This window comes from Globicephala melas, chromosome 2 (assembly GCF_963455315.2).
Source record: "Globicephala melas chromosome 2, mGloMel1.2, whole genome shotgun sequence".
Classification (NCBI taxonomy): domain Eukaryota; kingdom Metazoa; phylum Chordata; class Mammalia; order Artiodactyla; family Delphinidae; genus Globicephala; species Globicephala melas.
Window position 1 is genome coordinate 40,628,180 of NC_083315.2, and position 13,955 is coordinate 40,642,134.

At 38.7% G+C, this 13,955-nt stretch overlaps 1 protein-coding gene across 1 annotated transcript in view; it reads right to left on the reverse strand.

The window, feature by feature from the left end:
• Positions 1 to 13,955, reverse strand: part of AGBL1 (AGBL carboxypeptidase 1) — a 700,107-nt gene that overhangs the window by 549,628 nt on the left and 136,524 nt on the right. The window contains exon 17 of the mRNA XM_070045034.1: positions 5,115 to 5,268. Coding sequence (XP_069901135.1) covers positions 5,115 to 5,268 — 154 coding nt within the window. The remainder of the gene's footprint in view (positions 1 to 5,114; positions 5,269 to 13,955) is intronic.

Consider the following 13,955-nt stretch of genomic DNA (forward strand, 5'->3'; position numbering starts at 1 on the left):
GGGAACAGCAACAAATAACATACAAGAGAATCCCCATAAGGTTAACAGCTGATCCTTCAGCAGAAACTCTGCAAACCAGAAGGGAGTGACAGGACATATTTAAAGTGATGAAAGGGAAAAACCTACAACCAAGATTATCCTACCCAGCAAGGATGTCATTCAGATTCAACAGACAAATTAAAACCTTTACAGACAAGCAAAAGTTAGGAGAATTCAGCACCACCAAACCAGGTTTACAACAAATACTAAAGGAACTTCTCTAGGCAGGAAACACAAGAGAAGGAAGAGACCTACAAAAACAAACCCAAAACAATTAAGAAAATCATAATACTAACATACATATCGATAATTACCTTAAATGTAAAAGGATTAAATGCTCCAATCAAAAGACACAGATTGGCTGATACAAAAACAAGACCCATATATATGCTGCCTACAAGAGACCCACTTCAGAGCTAGGGACACATACAGACTGAAGGTGAGGGGATGGAAAAAGATATTCCATGAAAATGGAAATCAAAAGAAACCTGGAGTAGCAATTCTCATATCAGACAAAAGAGAGTTTAAAATAAAGACTATTAAAAGAGACAAAGAAGGACACTACAAAACGATCAAGGGATCAATCCAAGACGAAGATTTAACAATTGTAAAAATTTATGCACCCAACATGAGAGCACCTCAACACATAAGGCAAATGCTAACAGCCATAAAAGGGGACATTGACAGTAACACAATCATAGTAAGGGACTTTAACACCCCACTTTCACCAATGGACAGATCATCCAAAATGAAAATAAATAAGAAAAAACAAGCTTTAAATGATACATTAAACACGATGGACTTAATTGACATTTATAGGACATTCCATCCAAAAACAACAGAATACACATTCTTCTCAAGTGCTCATGGAACATTCTCCAGGATACATCATATCTTGGGTCACAAATCAAGCGCTGGTAAATTTAAGAAAACTGAAATCATAGCAAATATCTTTTCCAAACACAACACCATGAGACTAGATATCAATTCCAGGAAAACATCTGTAAAAAATACAGACACATGGAGGCTAAACAGTATGCTACTTATTAACCAAGAGATTACTGAAGAAATCAAAGAGGAAATCAAAAAATACCAAGAAACAAACGACAATGAAAACATGACAACCCAAAACCTATGGGATGCAGCAAAAGCAGTTCTAAGAGGGAAGTGTATAGCAATATAATCCTACCTCAGGAAACAAGAAAAATCTGAAATAAATAATCTAACCTTACACCTAAAGCAATTAGAGAAAGAACAAAACAACCCCAAAGTTAGCAAAAGGAAAGAAATCATAAAGATCAGATCAGAAATAAATGAGAAAGAAATGAAGGAAACAACAGCAAAGTTCCATAAATCTCAAAGCTGGTTCTTTGAGAATATAAACAAAATTGATAAACCATTAGCCAGACTCATCAAGAAAAAAAGGGAGAAGACTCAAATCAACAGAATTTGAAATGAAAAAGGAGAACAACTGACACTGCAGAAATACAAAGGATCATGAGAGATTACTACAAGCAACTATATGCCAATAAAATGGACAACCTGGAAGAAATGGACAAATTCTTAGAAAAGTACAACCTTCCAACTGAACCAGGAAGAAACAGAAAATATAAATAGATCAATCACAAGCAGTGAAATGGAAACTGGGATTAAAAATTTTCCAACAAAAAAAAGAACAGGTCCAGAGGCTTCACAGGCAAATTCTATCAAACACTGAGAAAAGAGTTAACACCTATCCTTCTCAAACTCTTCCAAAATATAGCAGAGGGAGGAACACCCCAAACTCATCTATGAGGCCACCATCACCCTGACACCAAAACGGGACAAAGATGTCGCTAAAAAGAAAACTGCAGGCCAATATCACTGATGAATATAGATGTAAATATCCTCAACAAAATACTAGCAAATAGAATCCAACAGCACATTGAAAGGATCATACACCATGATCAAGTGGGGTTTATCCCAGGAATGCAAGGATTCTTCAATATGCAAATCAATCAATGTGATACACCATATTAATACACTAAAGGATAACAACCATGGGATCATCTCAATAGATGCAGAAAAAGCTTTTGACAAAAATCAACACCTATTTATGATAAAAGCTCTCCAGAAAGTAGGCATAGAGGGAACCTACCTCAACATAATACAGGCCATATATGACAATCCCACAGCCAACATTGTCCTCAATTGTGAAAAACTGAAACCATTTCCTCTAAAATCAGGAAGAAGACAAGGTTGCCCATTCTCACCTCTATTATTCAACTAGTTTTGGAAGTTTTAGCCACGGCAATCAGAGAAGAAAAAAAAAAAGGAATCCAAATCATAAAAGAAGAAGTAAAATTGTCACTGTTTGCAGATGACATGATACTATACATAGAGAATCCTAAAGATGTTACCAGAAAACTACTAGAGCTAATCAATGAATTTGGTAAAGTAGCAGGATACAAAATAACTGCACAGAAATCTCTCTCATCCCTATACACTAATGATGAAAAATCTGACAGAGAAATTAAGGAAACACTCCCATTTACCACTGCAACAAAAAGAATAAAATATCTAGGAATAAACCTACCTAAGGAGACAAAAGACCTGTATGCAGAAAACTATAAGACACTGATGAAAGAAATTGAAGATGATACAAACAGATGGACAGATATACCATGTTCTTGGATTGGAAGAATCAACATTGTGAAAAAGACTATACTACACAAAGCAATCTACAGATTCAATGCAATCCGTATCAAATTAGCAATGGCATTTTTCAGAGAACAAGAACAAAAAATTTCACAATTTGTATGGAAACACAAAAAACTCCGAATAGTCAAAGCAATCTTGAGAAAGAAAAACGGAGCTGGTGGAATCAGGCTTCCTGACTTCAGACTATACTACAAAGCTACAGGTATCAAGACAGTATGGTACTGGCACAAAAACAGAAATATAGATCAATGGAACAGGATAGAAATCCCAGAGATAAACCTACACACATATGGTCACCTTATCTTTGATAAAGGAGGCAAGAATATACAATGGACAAAAGACAGCCTCTTCAATAACTGGTGTTGGGAAAACTGTAAAAGAATGAAATTAGAACACTCCCTAACATGGATACAAAAATAAAGTCAAAATGGATTAAAGACCTAAATGTAAGGCCAGACACTGTAGAACTCTTAGAGGATTCCATAGGTAGAACACTGTGTGACATAAATCACAGCAAGATTCTTTTTGACCTGCCTCCTAGAGAAATTTAAATAAAGACAAAAATAAACAAATGGGACCTAATGAAACTTAAAAGTTTTTGCACAGCAAAGGAAACCATAAACTAGACGAAAAGACAACCCTCAGAATGGGAGAAAATATTTGCAAACGAAGCAACTGACAAAGGATTAATCTCCAAAATATGTAAGGAGCTCATGCAGCTCAATACCAAAAAACAAACAAGCCAATCCAAAAGTGGGCAGAAGATCTAAATAGACATTTCTCCAAAGAAGATATATAGATTGTCAACAAACACATGAAAGGATGCTCAACATCACTAATCATTAGAGAAATGCCAATCAAAACTACCATGAGGTATCACCTCACACAGGTCAGAATGGTCATCATCAAAAAATCTACAAACAATAAATGCTGGAGAGGGTGTGGAGAAAAGGGAACCCTGTTGCACTGTTGGTAGGAATATAAATTGATACAGCCACTGTGGAGAACAGTATGGAGGTTCCGTAAAAAACTAAAAATAGAACTACCATATGATCCAGCAATCCCACTACTGGGTATATACCAAGAATACCATAATTCAAAAAGAGACATGTACCACAATGTTCATTGCAGCACTATTTACAACAGCCAGGACATGGAAGCAACCTAAGTGTCCATCAACATATGAATGGATAAAGAAGATGTGGTACATATATACAATGGAATATTACTCATCCATAAAAGGAAACAAAATTGCACTATTTGTAGTGAGGTGGATGGACTGCGAGTCTGTCATACAGAGTGAAGTAAGCCAGAAAGAGAAAAACAAGTACCGTATGCTAATACATATATCTGGAATCAAAAGAAAAAGAAAAAGAAAAAAAACCATGGTTCTGATGAACCTAGGGGCAGGACAGGAATAAAGACACAGACGTAGAGAATGGATTTGAGGACATGGGGAGGGGGAAGGGTAAGCTGGGACGAAGTGAGAGAGTAGCATTGTCATATATATACTACGAAATGTAAAATAGATAGCTAGTGGGAACCAGCTGCATAGCACAGGATGATCAGCTCTGTGCATTGGGACCACCTAGAGGGGTGGGATAGGGAGGGTGGGGTGAGATGCAAGTGGGAAGGTATATGGTGATATATGTATACATATAGCTGATTCACTTTGTTGTACAGCAGAAACTAACACAACATTGTAAAGCAATTTTACCCCAATAAAGATATTTAAAAAAAAGAAAAAGCTGGTTGGTTACAAGCAAATCACATTTGTGCTCAGGACTCTAATATTAAATGGGCATTCATGTGTCTGTGAGAGTGTGTCTGTGTGTGTGTGTGTGTGTATGCCTGTGTGTTTTGGGTTGGTTTTACAGTTCTTGGCTAGAGCCTCCCCCACACTGTCAGCTCTTCTGATCCAAACTGTAACCCAAGTCATCAAGGGAATTCTTCAGCCAGTGCTCCAACCCTCAACTGCCTTCCTTTCCTAACCTTGACTGACCGTGAGTGTAGTATAACGAGAGTAAGCATGGTGAGAAAAGTCCCTGGATTAGAAGTCACAAAATGTGATTCATTTTCCAGTCCTGGTTCTGTTTTAGCAGAAGTGACCGTCACTTGTAAACTGCTCTCAATTCCAACAAGTCATTTCATCTTTCTGACAATTTGCAATTTATTGTTTTCTCCCTTTGATAACAGAGCAACATGAATATTTACCCTTTTGTCATATCAAGAAGAGTTGGGTTTCTATAAAGGTAGACCAGTCCCCAGCACTTTATGGAGCTTCTGATCTCCAAGGGACAGAGTGCTTCCAAGACTCCGAAGACCCCCACCCTCACCACCAAATCTTCAAAGAAGAGGGTCTGCCGTTTACTCACGGAGCTGCTCCAGGTGGCCAGCGCTGTTAGACTCGGGCATGGCAGTGATGGTCACCAATGGACATGAATTCCCTCCTAGCGTCTGGCAGAGAACCTCCTGACGGAAGTAGACCTGCTTGGGGTTCACGCTTTTTTCCAGAACGTCAAGGTGAGTCTGGAGCAGAGATGAAACACAAGTGTATATTAAAATTTTTTGATAATAACAATAGGTGAAAGCAGCAACAAAGCTTATATTCATCTAACTCCTTATAGTTTAGAAGTAGTTTTTGGGGGTTTTTTTGCGGCACGTGGGCCTCTCAGTGTTGCAGCCCCTCCTGTTGCGGAGCACAGGCTCCGGACGCGCAGGCTCAGCGGCCATGGCTCACGGGCCTAGCCACTCCGCGGCATGTGGGATCTTCCCGGACCGGGGCACGAACCCATGTCCCCTGCATCAGCAGGCGGACTCTCAACCACTGCGCCACCAGGGAAGCCCCTAGAAGTATTTTTGTTAACCTAATCTGCCTGACCGTGGGCATTAAGTGATTTAAAAGGGGTGCTCTTCCTATTCCCCGGAAGAAGTTCAGCGAGGCTGAACAGGAAGCATCGTGCCTGCCTGTGTCTGCACACTAGAATATCTGTTTTCAAGTTGCACTGAAAGCAAAAGAGCAGGGGAAGACAACATCCTTTCCATGACAGTTGCATGTAAAGAATGCTGTTACCATGAAGACAGAGTACATGCAGGACACTCGGGAACATGAGACAGAGCTTCAGCAGTGCAGATTACTTTAGAATCAAGCAATATAAGGAGAGTTAGGAGCATATTGAAGGAAAATAGAAAGCAACTGATCCAGGGAGAATGCTAAGCGAAGAGAACCACTAACTGGTAGCAACTGATTGGCCCTACCCTACCTTCCCATTTAAACACTCATTTAAAATGCAGAAAGATACCTAAATGGGGTAACCATTGAAAATAGGGTTCTTGGTCAACAATCTTTAAGACCTCTGAAGATACTTTCAATAACCCAAACAGTGGAATTAGTCATAAAGATGTTAAGAGATTGCCTCCCAACCACACTGCATACCCTAACAACAGGGACACGGTGACTTCAGTAACCAGTGAAAGGGAAGCGGTCCTTCTCCAACACAAGAACGTCAGTGCACACAATCGTCCTTCCAGCTAAAGATCAAATAGGTATTAACACATTCAAATAGGTATTAAGAGGGCCGAGGAAAAACTGCCCACCTTGTTATTTAACAAATAACATGTCTGCTAGACAAATGAAACAAACATGACTCCTATGAAAATATTTATAAAAGATTCATAATATATCTTATGAAACATGGAGTAATGCCTTCAAAAGGTAGAGGAAGTTCTTATGTGTGAAAAAGACTTACTACAGAGGTGCTAGGCAGAATAATGGCTCCCCCAAAGATGTCCATGCCCTAATCTTCAGACCCTGTCAATATGTTACCTTACATGGCAAAAGGGACTTCACAGATATGTTTAAGACTGAGGTCTATTTGAGGTGGCCGGATTATCCTGCATTAACCAGTTGGGGCCAATCTAATCAAAAGTACTTGAAAGCAGAGAACATTCCCCAGCCACAAAGGACCAGAACCACATGCAAAGGACTCAGCCTACCATGCTGCGGGGTAAAGGGGCAAAAAGTTGAGGAATGCGGTGTCCTCTAAAAGCTGGAAAAGCCAAGGAAATAGATTCTCCTCCACCATCCTCCAGAAGGAACACAGCCCCAATACCTTGATTTTTGCCCAGTGATTTTTATCCATGTTGAACTTCTCACCAAAAGAGCTGTAAGTTAATTTTTTTAATTGTTTAAGCTACCAAATTTGTGATAATTTGTTACCGCAGCAATAGAAAACCAATACACTGGGAAATAAGAGAAAGAATTTCCTAAGTTAAGTAAAAATCTTAGCATCTGGGGAGGAATAGACTAAAATCTACTTGTACTCTATGGAAACATTTGACTTACAAGGAAAACGAAAAAGTTCCAAGGAAAGAAAAGATTACCAGATGATTCTGTGGCCTTTCCTATAGCTTCAGGGATACCTGAAAATTTGACCCTGAATCATATCCTCCTTGCAACTGAGATCCCAAATCATCTGCCTCCACAAAGCCTGTTTCCTAGATTAATATGAATTTATTATTCCCTGTCTGCATCAACACAAGTTTAATGTCCTAGGAAACTCTTGCCCAGGAAAATAGAAATTACAAATAAATTTATTTTTCATAAATTTATTATTTTTCAGGAACATCTCATCAACTCTTCAACAGAAGGTATCAATGACTTGATCCAAGACCCTTTGAACCCCTCTCCTCAAGTTTCTTGCCTTACTGTCCACCAATCTTTAACCATTATATCATGATCTTTACCCAATGCTAATCAAGCCCCTTCATTAAAATACCTGAACTTAACAAAACTTTAAAGTCTTAATAAATACTCCAGCTTTGCCCTTCCCCCTTTGAGACACTATCAAGATTCTTTTACATTCTCCTTTATCAAATATATTAGTTTCCTATCACTTCTCTAACAAATTACCACAAATTTGGTAGATGAAGACAACACGAGTTTATTGTATTACAGTTCCAGAGGTCAAAAGTCCAAAATGGGTTTTACTGTGCAAAACTCAAGGTCTTGGCATGACTGTGCTCCTTCTGGAGGCTCTATAAGGTAATTCATTTCCTTGCCTTTTCCAGCTTCTGGAGGTCAGCTGCTTTCCTTATCCCATGGTGTCTTTCTCCACATTCAAAGCCAGCAATCGCATCACTCCTACCCTGGCTTCCGTGGTCAAATCTCCTTCTCTGACTCTGACTCTTTTGTCTCACTCGTTCATGGCTAAGGACCCTTGTGATTACATTGGACCCAGTCTAATAGTTCAACATAATCTCCCCATCTCAAGAGGCTTAACTTAATCACATCTGCAAAGTCCTTTGTGCCACATAAAGTAACATCCTCACAGGTTCCAGGGATTAGAATATGAACATCTTGGGGTGGGTGGTGGGCATTATTCTATGTAACACACCAAGGTACGCAATACACTTAGGTCTGTGTTAGAAACAGGTTGTTCTGGTGGTATTTCTTGGAGCCCGCATTTGACACAATACTAAGAAAAGGAATTAGAAGGATCATGGCTACCCCAGGTTCAAGATGAGATTCAGCTAAGGCCCATTTATCTGACCAAACCTTTGTATTTCAGTCTTCTGATTGTCTGTCAAGTGCTAATGAATGCCATGCATTGTTGTGATGCACCAGCACTAGAGATTAGGTGGTAGTCTCACACCCCTGAGGAGACAAGGAGGCTAACTAATGGTATACACACAAACACAAAGGCCCTGCTTAGAGTTTGAAAGTACAGAGGACTATAATCGAGTAAACCTATAACCAGCCAAGGTTTTGCTCATGAGTTTCTGCTCATATATGCTCAGTTAGGCAAGAGCTCAGAAAACATATCATCCTTATCTTAACTGACAATAATAACTTGAAGACAAATTTCAGCTGCCCCAAATCAAACTAAAGAATGATATCAAAGGACAGTTCAGTTAAACAAGTTTTGTCCAAATGACCATTGGAGAACACAGTCACTACATAATACAAACATAAAAAATAATTTTTTAGGGAGAAAACACATATTATCAAATGTTAATCTCATCATCTGGTTCTAAAACGAAAGTAAAAAGAAATGTGTAAGTAAGGAATAAAGTAAAACAAAATACCAACTTTTCAACTTACATGAACACAGTATTATTTAATTCTGGAAAATGGAAAGGCAGAATAGCAAGATGACTAGGACGGCAGGCTCTTGAGTCAGGCTGCCTGGGTTCCAAGTTTGGTTGCGGATTCTAGAAGAGTCGTGTGAATTCTGTACTTAACCTCTTTGTAACTCAGTTTTCTCATCTTTAAAATGTATATAAAATGGCATTACCTATGTCATTCTATGATTGCTATAATTTAGCGGTTTATTGTGTATGAGAAGTGCCTGTCATACAGGAAACACTCAATTTTAGCTGTTATTTTTTATGAGGAAATGTAGGTTCAAATTTTTTTTTAAGAACTAAAAGGGAAACACTAGTAGAATTATAAACATTGTAGAAAAAAAATCAAAGAAAATATGGTCACTCCATGTTGCATAAAAGAGAAAGAAAGAAAGAGAGAAAGGGAAGGAAGGAAAGAAGGAAGGAAGGTAGGAAGGAAAGAAGGGAGGGATGGGGGAAGGGGGAGAGAAAAAAAGAAAGAAAAGCAGTGAAGCATGGAAAATAGCACAAATCCAAAATGACAGAAGTAACACCAAAAATTGTCTTGAGTATAAATAGGTTAAACAGCCTTATTAAATTACAAAAACTTTCAGATTAGTTTTTTCAAAATCCCACTGCCTATTGTATATAAAAGGAACTTTCAAAGAGAATTAAAAAAAGACCCATGATGTGTATGAAAAACACTCCTAAATTATCTTCTTGTTCTGTTTGCCTCCACTAAAATATTTTAAAGAGAAATATTGAAACTAAATGGTTAAGTAAACATAAATTAAAGCAGGCCTGGCAATAGTGATATATGACAAAGTCATATTCAAGACCACGTGCATTAAATGGGATTTAAAAATCTTATTTCGATAAAGGGCACAATTCACAATGAACATAAAAAACTCATAACTCTTAAGAATCAAATAACACAGAACTGAAATGTACAGCCCAAAAATGGCAAAGGGAAATAATTGTACTGAGTGGGAGGCTTTAAAACAGTACCTCAGTCTTGAATAAATCAATTGCAAAAAAAAATGATATAGAGTATCTGAACAATATTGTTTTTTATACATATATGTCAAGCTGTCTTTACAGAGAGCATCCTTTATTTTTTTCTCAAACATTCAGGGAACTATAACAAAAATTAATCATATGCAGGACTATAAAGAATATTCACTGAAAGTTTTTTAAAAAGCAGATATTATACAAGCCACATTTTCTGACAATAATTGAATGAAATTAGACTTAAGTAAAAATGGTTTTAAAAACAGGAAAAATAAAACCATTAAGGAATAGAAAAACATCCTCCTAAAAGAAGCTCATGAAAGAAATTCATATATTAGAAAGAAAATAAATATTAAATCAGTGTAATTAAAGCACTGATGGAAGAAGTGTCCATCTGGCATCCCAGGAGAGAAGGCACAGGACAAGAATGAAAATGATCCTATCAGAATATCCGCCCGTCTCAGCCACGCTGGTAAAAGGAAATTCCAGCACCCTCATAAAGAGGCAAGATCACCCTGGATTTAGATGATACTCTGTGATAGTAAACAAATTATTTTAATCACTTTCATACATTTCTGGGTGAAAGTTGCTCCCAATATTAATTATTGAAATCTGAACTGAGTAGACTCTGCCTCACAATTACTATCAAGATACCAGGCCCCCAAACTAGGAAATCAATACCCTTTCCTGAAGCATTTCCCAGAATGTAATCTTCAGGATGTTATTAAGTGCTGGGGTATAGAGGGGTGGAGATTCACAGCCAAGGCACCTGGAATATGGTGAATTAAAGAAAATGAAAACATTTTCATGGCTGCAGAATTGTTCAGATTCTTTAACATGCCAATACATATTTTGAACTCTTAGAAGAAAAACTAGCAAACAGTGTTTCAAGAATTTATGTGACTCTTCAACCCTTTTTCTCTAAAGATCTCAGGATCATGGAGTGTTGTAGAATATGCTTTGGGAAACACTGTCTGCTGAATTGAGGGGTTTTGTTTTGTTTTGTTTGTTTTGTTCTTGCCATCAAAGCTATTTGTTTCACATTTTATTATGGCTACAACATGTGGGGGAGATGGGGGAGAGATAGAGACCCTTCTCCAGAAAAGTACTGGCCATCATTCTGTGATATCACAAAAGTTACAAACAGGCCGTAGCTCTTCTTGCCAAATCTTGAAAAAAAAAAAATCTAGATTCTATAAATCAGATAAGGGAAGGAGGCTTAGAAGCAGTTTTGTCTGTAGAAGCCATCAAACACAATTAGATACAAAAGAAAAAAGTAAAAAAAAAAAAAAGAAAGAAAAACCATCTTTTGCCCACGTACATTGTCCTTTAAAACAGGGGTCCCCAACCCCAGGGCCATGGACCGCTACCGGTCTGTGGCATGTTAGGAACCGGGCCACACAGCAGGAGGTGAGTGGCAGGGCAAGCCAGCGAAGCTTCATCTGTATTAAAACAGCTCCCTATCGCTTGTATTACAGCCCGAGCTCCACCTCCTGTCAGCATTGTGGTGAGCTGTATAATTATTTCATTATATATTACAATGTAATAATAATAGAAATAAAGTGCACAATAAATGTAATGTGCTTGAATCATCCCAAAACCATCCCCACGCCCCCAGCCCATTGAAAAACTGTCTTCCACGAAACTGGTCCCTGGCGCCAAAAAGGTTGGGGACCACTGCTTTAAAACACTGTCACGTTAACGGGCAATGCTGGAGGAAGCAAAGTTTGAAAGTTTTCTTCTCCTATGAGCTCTTTGTTAACTTTTTATTATGACATTTTTCATGATTACTAATATTACAATTCAACAAACGCCTAATATCTTTTAGCTTAAGCCCATTTTCTGTAATTGTTCATGCAGCCATCTCCCTGTGCCCCTCAATGAAATCTCTGTCCCTTTGACTATTCCACCTGCCACCGAATACATAACACCTCTGCGCTTAGTGCATTATTCTAGCTCCAGTCACACAGACAACTTCCGGAAGTAAACCAATTATAAACTTCTGTTGGTTTGCCTTTTGCGAAAATGCCTTTGTATTGTTCTCCTGAAGATGATTTTTAGGTGAACGCCCCCATCTCAGGTCCAGCAAGGCCATGTCTAATTGGATATTGTTGGGATCACTGATGAGAGAAGCAGGGGTTCTGAATGTGTGTGCCAACAACGAACCGTAATAACAGCCCTGCGGAAGCCACAGGGGTGGGTTTCTTTATAAAAATGGGAATGGGTTCAAGGCAATTATGGAAACCCCCAGAGAGGCTGTCTTAAAAGAAAATCCTACCTACCCATGAAAGACATCCAGCTGATAACTTTGCCTGCAGCCTCATTGGTGTCTCTCGGCAGGAGTCTTCTGCCCCTTCTGCTTTATCAGCTACTCCCTTAAAACTTCCATAAAAGGCTTCACTTGACCTCAGCAGGTTACCCTGCTGGTGGCTACTGAAAAAGTAAGAAGCACTATACACTCAAAAATCGTTCATTTCTCATTGTTATCCCCTAAACTGCTACACTCCCTGTCCCCCCTAATTCAGAAGAAAGCTCACCCCTAAGGAGATGGCCTATTTTATTTGCGTACTGCCTAGTTCTCAGTTGTCACTTAAATACACTCATCAGAGAATCGAAGGCTTCTCATCACAAGAGAAGAAGAAATGACACCTTTAAGCTAAATAAAACGAGAACATGCTGTAAGCAGGTTCTAATGAGCTTTCTCAAACTGCCCCAGTCTGCCAATACCATTCTCCCTAAGTTATACAGATTGACTTTGAGACTGAGAGAAGTGATTAGTCTCTAGATGTGTATTCACAGATTTGCTGATTAGTGACTTTAATACCCTTTTTCCACTAAAAATAAACCAAGTTATATTGCTGATGATTTGGAAAAGAGAGCAAAGAAAAAATAATTATAATCAACCACCCTAAGAAAACCATCAGTAGATTTTGTATTTATTTCTTTTTGGTCCTTTATTGGGATTTTTTTTTACATAATTTTAATTTTATTATGTATTGTGGAATGGGTATCTTCCAATCCGTCCAACAGAGAAAATAATCACACATCATCATAAAAAAGAGAATAGGGACTTCGCTGGTTGTGCAGCGGTTAATAATCCACCTGCCAGTGCACGGGACATGGGTTTGATCCCTGGTCCGGGAAGATCCCACATGTCGCAGAGCAAGTAAGCGTGTGCACTACAACTACTGAGCATGCTCTCTAGAGCCCACGAGCCACAACTACTGAAGCCCGCACGCCTAGAGCCCGTGCTCTGCAACAAGAGAAGCTACCGCAGTGAGAAGCCCGTGCACCACAATGAAGAGTAACCCCCGCTCACTGCAACTAGAGAAAGCCTGTGCGCAGCAACAAAGACCCAATGCAGCCAAAAATATAAATTAATTAATAAAAATAAATTAATTAAAAAAGAGAGAGAATAAGCGTTCTAATGGTCACCACCTAATATTGTTTACTAGTTGTAGGCACTTGGCTAACACTTGTTATGTATCAAGTCGTGTAATCTTGATAACCCGTAGAATAACCACTTCAATGGTTCCCATTTTACAGATGTGAAAACTGAGGCTGAAAGAAGTTAAATAGCTTGCCCATGACTACATTGCAAGACAACACAGAGCTTAGACCCAAATCCAGGCCTGTCTGCTCCAAAACTTGTTCTTACATTGTGCTCAAAACCCTGGAATTCAGGGGTTCCTGTGGTCAGTGACTTCACCATCCACACACACCTCAGCTCCTCCAGAATGGCTCTTTGTGTTCAACTCCTCAACATCAGGACCCTTTACTGGTGCCTGTTCTTTCTTTTGGCCCATACAAAGATAGGTGTCTGTCTATTGATTAAGTGACAACACTGATTTATGACTTGCTCATTGCATCTTTGATCCATCACATGTAAGTCGATATTTCCTACTTGACACATTTTAAACGTGAGCCCTTTATAAGAGATTGTGAATATGGCATTCTAATTGTCAATTTTTTCTTTTTCTCTCCCTCTCTCCCCCTCCCCTCCCTTACTCTCCCCACAGTACACTCCATTTTATCTCTAAAGATGATGGTGGTAGCATCTACCACAGTGGGTATATGCGTCTGGTGAAAACCCTACTCTA